The sequence below is a fragment of the Hippoglossus stenolepis genome, chromosome 1, assembly GCF_022539355.2.
Source record: "Hippoglossus stenolepis isolate QCI-W04-F060 chromosome 1, HSTE1.2, whole genome shotgun sequence".
NCBI lineage: Eukaryota > Metazoa > Chordata > Actinopteri > Pleuronectiformes > Pleuronectidae > Hippoglossus > Hippoglossus stenolepis.
The window spans coordinates 2,030,532-2,040,378 of NC_061483.1; the positions used below are offsets into that span (position 1 = coordinate 2,030,532).

At 43.2% G+C, this 9,847-nt stretch overlaps 1 protein-coding gene across 2 annotated transcripts; it reads right to left on the reverse strand.

Moving 5' to 3' along the window:
• Positions 1-2,501: 2,501 nt before the first annotated feature.
• On the reverse strand, positions 2,502-5,375 carry gpatch1 (G patch domain containing 1). 2 transcript variants are annotated; one of them, XM_035147556.2, is made up of 4 exons: positions 5,242-5,375; positions 4,193-4,327; positions 3,732-3,779; positions 2,502-3,604 (listed from the first exon to the last, which is right to left on the reverse strand). In XM_035147556.2, exons 2-4 carry the CDS (start codon positions 4,277-4,279, stop codon positions 3,416-3,418), a joined length of 324 nt encoding a protein of 107 aa, XP_035003447.1. In that variant the 5' UTR covers positions 4,280-4,327; positions 5,242-5,375; the 3' UTR covers positions 2,502-3,415. The 2 variants fall into 2 exon arrangements, with proteins under 2 accessions (XP_035003447.1, XP_047194332.1); XM_047338376.1 differs by having other exon boundaries at positions 4,193-4,350; positions 5,242-5,373.
• Between the last annotated feature and the right edge of the window lie 4,472 nt (positions 5,376-9,847).

The following is a 9,847-nucleotide window of genomic DNA, read 5'->3' on the forward strand; positions in this document are numbered from 1 at the left end:
CCCGCCCCTTTTATGTGCACGTGCTCACACAGTGAAACATGGCTTCACCTGTAACAGCAGTAAATCCACCTCTCAGGTGTCCACTCTGCACTTTGACATGCAGAGGAAACACACTTAGCTCTTAGCGTGTTCATTCCAACACGTGAACATGAAGCAGAGAGGAAGCTGCTCCACCTCTGAACAGGACTGAAGTCCCTGCTGCTCTTTCTACTGGATGTGCTGCATCACTGACTCACAGCTGATGAAGTGAGTCTCTGGAAACACTGATGTCTTCTTCTCTCAACAGATGGTGGTGATCTTAGTGAAGCTGAGTGTGAAGAGGACAGTGTGTGTGGACGGAGGCTGAGCTGTGTCCTGAGGATCCAGAGGCTGAAGCAGCAGCAGCTTGTGTGTAGAGCGGCTCTGACTGGGCCTTGTTGCTGGGAGGCAGAGTGGAGACAGAGCTCCAGAGGAATCAGAGGAGGTGAGAGGAGGGGGCGAACACGCATTTACACGATGGATCAGACACATGGCACCGTTTGGGAAATGAGGCCCGACACTTATTGTCTAGTGTCACTGTGTCGTGTCACCACTGTTTACAACGATGTGCTTTTAATGTTGAAATGAGTTGTTCCATTCTGTCCTGAATTAAGAATCACATTAATTAATTAATCAATGATTCTGATACATTCTGTGTTTTACTTATGGATGAAGTTTTCACTAAAGTGTTAAAATTCAAGATCATCTAGAGAAACGTTCCCTGGTGGTGAAGATGAAACACAGCTGAGAGGTGAGAGAGTTTAACTGAGACGTAACCAGGTCACACACACTCTGTTTCCTGCTCTGACATTTATTTCAACTCTCTGCAAATTGAATTGTTCTGTTTAGATGTGTTTGAATCATGGTCTCTCTCTCTGAGTGTCGTGGAGAACGTGTCAGATTGTTTGATTTTTCTACCTTTTCTTTGCTCTTCCTTCTTTACTCACAGTAGAAGTGTGTGTAGCAGCAGTTTAGTTGGTAGCTGCCGGTGTGGCCTCCACAAACTAACACGCCGACACGGCATCAAACTGTGTCCGGCTGTGGACTGCTCTGTCGAAGAGGTCAGTCTGGCTGTAGGTGAGGTTGTTGGATATGACAGCGTGAAGTCTGCTTCAAGAATGAACAGCGCTGTGGTGGTTTTTCTGGACAGCATAGACAAAGCAAACCAGCTACTGGAGAGTGGAGTTGTGATTCAGGGCTCTTTCACACCTGTGTGGTCACTGGCTAATCCTGTTAAAAAGGTCATAGTCTCTAATGTGGCCATTGATGGTTAGACCCTGTCTGTTCTCCTCTGTCTGTGTGATCCTCTACCTTAAATTCAGCCTCATCCTCAACATGTGTGACACAAAGCTGGGCTCTTTAAACATAAATGGTGCCAGAGGAGATGTGAAGAGAGCTGCTCTGTTCAGCCTGTGTAGGATCAGGAAGCTAGATGTTGTCTTTCTCCAGGAAACACACAGCACAGCTGAGAGCGAAGCTGCCTGGAGGAAGGAGTGGGATGGGGAGGTGTTCTTCAGCCATAAGAGCAGCAACAGTGGTGGAGTGGCCATCTTGTTTTCCAAAGACTTTCGACCTGTTTCCTCTGCTACAGAGGAAATTAAAGAAGGTCGCTTGTTAAAAATACAAGCTGTGTTTGAAAATGTAAAAATAACCTTCATCAATGTTTCTGCTCCGACTGTAGGCACAGAAAGAGTAACTGTGCTAAACACTCTAAACTCTGTTGTTAACTGGTGTAGTGGTGAAGGGCACATGTTCCTGGGTGGTGACTTTAACTGCACAGCTAATGCAACTCTGGACAGGAACCATGCAGAACCTCATGGAGCCTCCAGGAGGTGTCTTGTCAAACTGATTGAACAAAATGATCTATGTGACACCTGGAGGCTCCTTCATCACACTCAGCGTCAGTACACTTGGGTCCATACTAGAGACAACACTCTGTCTATGGCTCGGCTGGACAGATTCTACTGCTTCAAACATCAGGCCAATGCTCTTCAGAGTTGCTCCATACACCCAGTTGGCATTTCAGACCATTCACTTGTTCAGATTTCAGTTTCTATCAAAAATATAAAATGCAGCAGTAGTTACTGGCATTTCAATGTAGCCCTGCTTTCAGATAATGTTTTCAAAAATGCTTTGTTTGTTTTGGAACAATTATTCAAAAACTGAATCTGACTACACCTCATTACAACAGTGGTGGGATATAGGAAAGGGTCAAATTAAGCATCTGTGCCGACAGTACACTCTCAATGTCACAAGGGACATGACCAGGTCTATGAAAGCTCCGGAGACAGAAATAGTGGATCTGCAAGATCTAGCAGAATCCACCGGAGACAGAGAACACATTAAAGTTCTCAAAAACAAAAAGTCAGCTCTGTCAGAACAAAGATGGCGATCTATCTCTGCAGGAGAAACAAGCTTGAAGACTCACTCGATGTAGACGTTATGTGCATCTTTAGACGAATGTTAAAGGCAAGACTGAAAAATGATTTCACTTTCTTTATTTTGACAAATAATGTTGACGATTTTGAGAAGATGTGGTGCCTCAAACAAGTTTTATGTTCTGTGAAGAAAGATCAGCTGGTTTTCGGTCTTATTTTGGATTGAATATGGTTTGATTTGATGTTTTTTTGAGTTTTGGATACTTTGTAGTATTTGTTTTGGAACTTTACTGAAAAATATAAAATCTCACTCTCTCTCTCTCTCATGATGTCACCTTGTTAAAAAGCAGAAGATGCAAACCTGAAGTAAACCTTTCTCTGCAGTGCACCCCCTGGTGGTATATGCACTGAAATGCATTTTATACTCTTAGACAGACAGACCATGATGGGAGAGAAGCTGCTGGATCATGTGTGTGGAGCATTACGAGACAAAATCAAGACTCTGAAGAACAAACCATGTTAAACAATCAATGATTAACTTAAATACGTCTTCATCGCTTACTGACAGAAACGATATTAACAAACACAGTTCTATCTGAGCAGGAACAACAGCTCGACGTACAGAGCGATAGAAAAATAATGTTTCCTGACGCAGCTCTGAGCTCAGATGTTTCCAGGTCTCAGGTCGACTCGCTGACCTGAGCCGACAGAAGCTGTGGCTGCGCTCGGTGTCGAGTGGGAGGACGTGATGGAGCCATGGGGGGTCGGGCCCGGGCACATGGGAGAGACTCCTCCTCCTGCTCCTCCTCCTGCTCCATCTCTCTCTCTTTAGTCTCCCCTCCAAGAACTCAACACAGACGACACTAACACTCCCTCTCACAGAAGAACAGGTCTCTAGCATATTTACTCCTGGGGGGTTATCGTCCGGTCTCTGTCTTATTGAAATATATTGATATATGTGATAACTGTGTCTGGGCATTTTCTGGAACATTCAGGTGTGTGTGTGACGTGAACAAAGGTCACGTGACTCTGGTGAAGAGGTCGGACCTGGCCGGTGCGATCAGCTCCTCCAGCAGAGTGTCTCCAGGGATCAGCGCCGCCTGGGCGTTGACGGCTCTCGCCTTCTCTCTGGCCTCGTCTCTGTGGCTGGACGAGAACTCCTGACTGGTGGTGATCTGAGCAGGAGCGATGCCGTGTTCGCTGAAGTCCTGACGCACAACCACAACAAAAACAACTGTCAACTTGTATTTACTCATTTGCTGCCGATAATGTTTGAATCTGTTTTAAAGAATAAAATCTATGAAAAATCGGTTCTCTGTCTCTGAGTGGTTTCACCTCCTCGTCCATGAAGTCCTCCGGCCTGACATGTTGTTTCTCAACTTTCTGAAGAACAACAACACAACATTCTCACATACGTGTTTGAGCTGAAACTTTACACACAATATCAAACAAACTTCAGACTCTACTGACAAAGAAAATTATCACAACATAAATATAGTAAATATTACATTTTACAAACATTATCTTATTTGAGTTTCTCTCTTTTTTCTGTCTCTAGATTTTGAACGTTTGGCTGAACTGAATTTCTGTGAATTTAAGACGAACATCTGTGTTTCTGTTTTATCAACGACTGATTCACAGAAAGAAGAACCGGAAGAGGGAAAATAGATGAACTCCAGAAAATATCTGGACACCATTTTATGGATATTTCCAGAGTTCGTGTTTGAAAACACACTGAGCGTGATTTGGACACTGATTCACATCCTGGACAAACGTCGGGCTCTTTGCTCGCTCACCTTCCTTTGAGCCGACCGAGTTGAAGTAACCGGCTGAAAATCCCCCGGTGAACGCTCCGTGGAACCGTTGGTATCGTCCCTTCTCATCTTTCACCGTCTGCTCGTGGAGCGGGACGGGCTTCTTCGTCGGCTCGTCTGCAACACACACGAAAATACGTCTGTATTTCACACACAACACCACAGTAATATAAATATTCAGTCTTTACTTCAGAAAGTTCAAATATTGAATCTACTGGAGTAAAACTTCATGAATATTAGCAGCAGAATGTTTTCATTAATAAAGTGGAATCTACCCGATGATCAAATTATTAATCAACAAGAAAATTAACAGATAATTTATCTTTAATGTATTCGTATAATAGATTATTAATTCAGTTTTCTGATTTTTAAAAATATTGATCTGTATATTTGCTACTTTGTCCTTAATCAGTCATCGTAAATTCAATATATTTCTTGGTCAATCTAAAAAAGAAAGAATGTGAAGTGTTAATATATTGTTAATAATAATATTGTTCTTTATATTATATTCATGTTTAATGTTTCTGATCATTAATCATGAAACTGGTAAGAACTGGTTTACTCTTGTGTTTTTATCACCACCTTGATTTCTCACCATTTGTAAATCTTGTACTTGTGATTTTATTAACACATAAAAACGATGTGACCTCAGTCAGTGAAAATATAAATATTCAAAGGTTTTCTGAGTCAGGAGGCAGATTTAAAACCTGAAGTCTTCTCATATCTTCTCAAGCCGAACGCACCACCGGACCCTGAAGGTTCATTATATATGAATCAGTTTAGAATGCGGCGGGTTCTGAATCAAACAGACACGTAGAGGAACATTAAACTGACGGAATTATGAATGAAGTCTGGTTTTCAAACCAGGAGCTAAGCTAACAGCGGAGACTGCTGTTAGCCACTTGCTAGTTAGCTTAGCATCATCTTTTAGTGACGCTGGAAACGTCGCAGCGGTTTTATTTCCTCATTAAACCTCGGGGCGGTGTGTGGGTGCAGGCGGGCGGACCATCGAGGGGTTCGTACCCCCGTACCTTCCTCCAGAGGCTCCAGCGGAGTCCCGAAACTCACGAAGTCCTCGTCGCTGTCGCTGTCCGACGCCATGTTTGTGGTACAACTACGGCAACTGCACAGGGACAAACGTCCCCGCGAAGCGTTAATTAAAGATATTCAGATACCACAGCGACACCTTGTGGAGGCGACATCTAAGAACAATAAAGGATCAGTTCAAACTTTACTGATTTAAAATCAACATGTTTTTTAATGTTCACAGTAAAACAGACACAGAGACACAAACAAAACTGATACGGCGAACAGTGGACCAAGCGAAACGGCTCCATGTTGTGTACATTCTGGGAACCGCAAGAAATATAAAGGCGTCTCCTCCCGTCTTTAGTTACAACAACTTGCTGTTTCATTGCGAATCAGTAGGTGGCGCTATGAGCCTGAGTTAATTGAGACTCTGATCTTACGTGAGAAACTTGAGAAGCTGATTGGACAGTTACTCTCAGTGGGCACCACGCTTTGGTCAACACAAAATAAACTCTTTCATTTTACTTTTAAACTCGAACTAAGTTTAATATGGTTTTCAACACATTATCAACCTGAAATACACTTCCTGTCGCTGGGAGGTGGCGCTGTAATCATGAGTCAATATTGACATATGGATCTGTTCAGGGCGGGAATGTGATGGTGTGAAAGAGGTTTGAGTTTGATTGGACAATGCACAGAGGAGCTATAAAAAATCCCTCTTTCTTGGCGAATGGAGTTAAGATGACACTCACTGAATTTAAAGTTGTTCTGATAAAAGCTCTAGGAAGAGTTTGTTCAGGTACAACGTGTGTAAATCATAAATTTGCCTGAATAATCAAACGAAAAGAAATAGGGCCTTCGCACTGTCGGTGCTCAGCGAGTAGGAGCGTAGACACACAAAGGCCCCGCCCCCACTCACCCACAGTGACTCACACCTTGAGATAAGAAAAGAGCAGCAGAGTCCGTTCACTTGAAGCAGCCTCTCAGTTTCTCTCTGGTCCACAGCTGCTCAATGATCAGCTGGTTTGTACCGAGCTGGAGTTTCTGTGTCCTCCTCCACTCTGCTCTCACTGGAACTAATAAACACTCATCACTAGTTATCAGGACCTGATCAGCACATGAAGTCACTGAGTGTTGGTTTGATTGAAATGGACTTTAAACTTTCAAGAGTGAACTGGTTCAACAGGGAGGAGGAGCATGAGAACAGGGAAGTGTCAGACTCCATTTTCCCTGGGATGAGCAGAAGGAAGAAAAGTGAGCAGGTGAGTGTGAACACAACTTTCTGAAAGTTTTACTGTCACACTCTCACACCTGCTGTTAACATCCGTCTGCTGATCACACCACTCTAAGTTTGTCAGTTCACACCTGGTGACAGACGTAGTTTCATGTGATCGGATTCCCAGAGACAGATGTGAACAGCAGGTCTGGAACAAAGAGCCTTCAAAGGACTAATTAACAGAGTTAACTCACAGTTTCATGTTTTATCTTCATCACGACTGTTCATCAAGTGTTTAATAACAGAACGTGATTTCAGAATCGTACGTTACAGCAGTGGTCACCAACCAGTGGAGAGTCTTCCCTGTGGATCCCAGTAAAGCTCTGGACTCACTGGCTGAGGAGTGAGAGACATCGACCTGCAGACACAGGTACACATATATATATATATATAAACATAAATCTAAAACATCTATACTATATAACAACACTATATATGTAGGTTTCTAACTTTATACTGATTTTGTGTGAGTTTTAAAGTGAATATAAAGTTGAAGAGCTTGTGTTTGACCTTCATTTGGGCACAAAGCCATAGAACTGGGTGGAGGTACAGAGTGCTGCTTCAAGCTGCTGACTGATGTGCTCTCAGTGTTACTGTCTATAAAGATCTGTAATTCATTTCCAGCCTTTATGACGTTAACACTAGATGTTGAGTTTCCTTCTCCTAGTGGCAGGGTGTTGAAGGACACGTGAACTTCATGAGCTTGTATTAATTCACTTTAATGTAGTTGATTTATCAAAAATACTTTTTTATTCAATGTTTGTTTATGGCTTTACATGTTTATTGGTGGATTTACAAATGACATAAACCAGTATTACATGAAAGGGAACTGTAGTATTGTACTTGTACAATAGTACATCTCCTACATACTCTGAGACATTGTGCTGCCTCTACTCCATCCTCACGCTGGTTCCCTCAAAAAAATATATTATTCATTTAATGGCTGAAACTGGCTGAATAAATCGAGTGGTTGACTGAAATTTGTATCCCATAATAATGGAGACTACAAATGGTTCAGTCCTTGCTACACGCAATGGAAGTGACTGACAGCTGGAGGAGAGAGAGAGAGAGAGAGAGAGAGAGAGAGAGAGAGAGAGAGAGAGAGAGAGAGAGAGAGAGAGAGAGAGAGAGAGAGAGAGAGAGGTACATATATATATATATATAAACACAAATATGTATATTTCAAAGTGCTTTATAAAAGCAGCAAGTTAAAAACAGACAGGTCATAGAACATCAGGTTTAGAAGAAAGCAGGTAAAATTAATTAGTGAATAAATACCAGTGGTGTGTAAAATGCTCAATAAAATAAATAAAGACAGTTATAAAGAAAGTTCAGACTCAGGTAAAATCAGGAAAAGCTCTCAGATAAAAGTCTATTTTAAGAAGGGACTTAAAAGAGTTCAGTGAGTCAGCTGACCTGAACTCCTCCCCCTCAGCTTTCAGCCTCTGGAACAGACGATCTCTGGCCCAGGATCTCAACGTGCGTACTGGTGGGTATGATTCTAAAAGGTCAGCGATGCAGCAGGGAGCGAGGCCATGAGGGGCCTTACAGTGATCAGTGAAATCTGAAAATCAATTCTAAAACATACAGGGAGCCACTGGAGTGATGTGATCATGTTTCTTAGTTCTGGTTAAAAACCTGGCAGCTGAGTTCTGGACAGTCTGGAGAGGATCAATAGATTTTTGGCTCATGCAGGTAAAAAGGCCGTTACAATAATCTAAACGTGATGAGATGAAAGCACGTAAAATGCTTTTCTCCAGTTCTCCAGTCTGTTTAACGAATGCTGTGGTCCACTGTGTCAAATGCTGCACTGAGGTCCAGAAGTACCAGGACTGAGCACATGCCGTCATCAGCAGCCATTAGGAGGTCGTTGGTGACCCTGAGCAGGGCAGGCTCAGTGCTGTGGTCCTTACTGAAGCCAGTTCTATTTGAAGAAACACTGAGTTTATGTACCTGGCTTCATTGTGTGTGTTTGAGCTCACAGTGTTTTTCCTTTCAGACTGAAGATGAGTGGTTATGAGGAGGTAGAGGAGGACAGAGCAGAGTCTCCAGTGTTCAGCTGTGTGTCTCTGAAGAGTGACCAGTCCAAAGGACATCCTCTAAACTTCAGTAATGAACCTGGACCCTCACACACAAAGTAAGAGACCTGCTACAAACATGTGAACCTCCAAACTGAATCCTCAGAGAATGAACCAGTGAATGATGTGTTCTGAATAAAAACATGTTTGTGTTTGCAGAGGTCAGGACCACAGACTGAGAGCAGAGTCTCCAGGGTCCAGCTGTGTGTCTCTGAAGAGTGACCAGTCCATGGATCCTCCTCTATTCTTCAGTAATGAACCTGGACCCTCACACACAGAGTAAGAGACTGTTTCTACTGTGACCTGCTCTGAAGAGGATTTAGTTTCCTCTAGTGTGGCCCCTGCATTAGGACACAGCTTCATTGAAGTTGGTGACTAATCTCTCAGAATCACTCAAAGAGCTCAGACCTCCACCAAGAACCAACACGCTCCTTATGAACCCCCTGTGATGGAAATCTGGAAATACAAGAGGCTGGAACACCAAAGTTATCTACATGTATTTTAATAGGGGCTTTCTGCAGAAAGGATCAACACAGAGAGTCACAGGGATCTCAGAGTACAGATGGAGAACAGTCAAATGCAAGGATCTTATATAGGAGAACTAAGGCTGTTTGTCTGAGCCAGTTCAGACTGGTTACTTAAGTAATGGAAAGGTCATACAGGTTTCAGGTCACAAACACTTCAGGTCATAAAGTCTAGGTATGCAAAAAGTCACTCTTCAGAGTCACCACACACACACACACACACACACACACACACACACACACACACACACACACACACACACACACACACACACACACACACACACACACACACACACACACACACACACACACACACACACACACACACACAATACACAAACATACAGGGTGAAAACAAAACCTCCTTGACAGAAGTAATGACAACCTGTGACTGGGACATGTGAGTTATCAGGAAATGTCTTCACAGAGAGAGGAAGAGGAGTCATGTTTCTGAGGAGGAGCAGTCGTCCTGCTGTGCTTCGTGTCAGGACGTCCTGAAGGATCCAGTCTCCACCAGCTGTGGACACTGGTTCTGCAGACAGTGCATCACCTCATACTGGGACCAGTCTGGTTCTTCAGGAGACTCCTCCTGTCCCCAGTGTGGACAAAGATCCAGAACAGGAGCTGGAGCTCAGACAGCCGGTCAGAGCAGCACTGTACATGTGTCTGCTGATGTCTTCACTTCTGACATCAGCACATGTTGTTTTATTTTGTTCCTTCATACAGC

Excerpts from the sequence above, each read along its gene's own strand:
- gpatch1 (XM_035147556.2), bottom strand. The coding sequence starts at position 4,279 with ATGAGAAGGGACGATACCAACGGTTCCACGGAGCGTTCACCGGGGGAT. Across the intron at positions 3,780-4,192 it reads CTCGGTCGGCTCAAAGGAAG|AAAGTTGAGAAACAACATGT; the intron begins GTGAGCGAGCAA and ends GTTGTTCTTCAG. Across the intron at positions 3,605-3,731 it reads AGGACTTCATGGACGAGGAG|GACTTCAGCGAACACGGCAT; the intron begins GTGAAACCACTC and ends GTTGTGCGTCAG.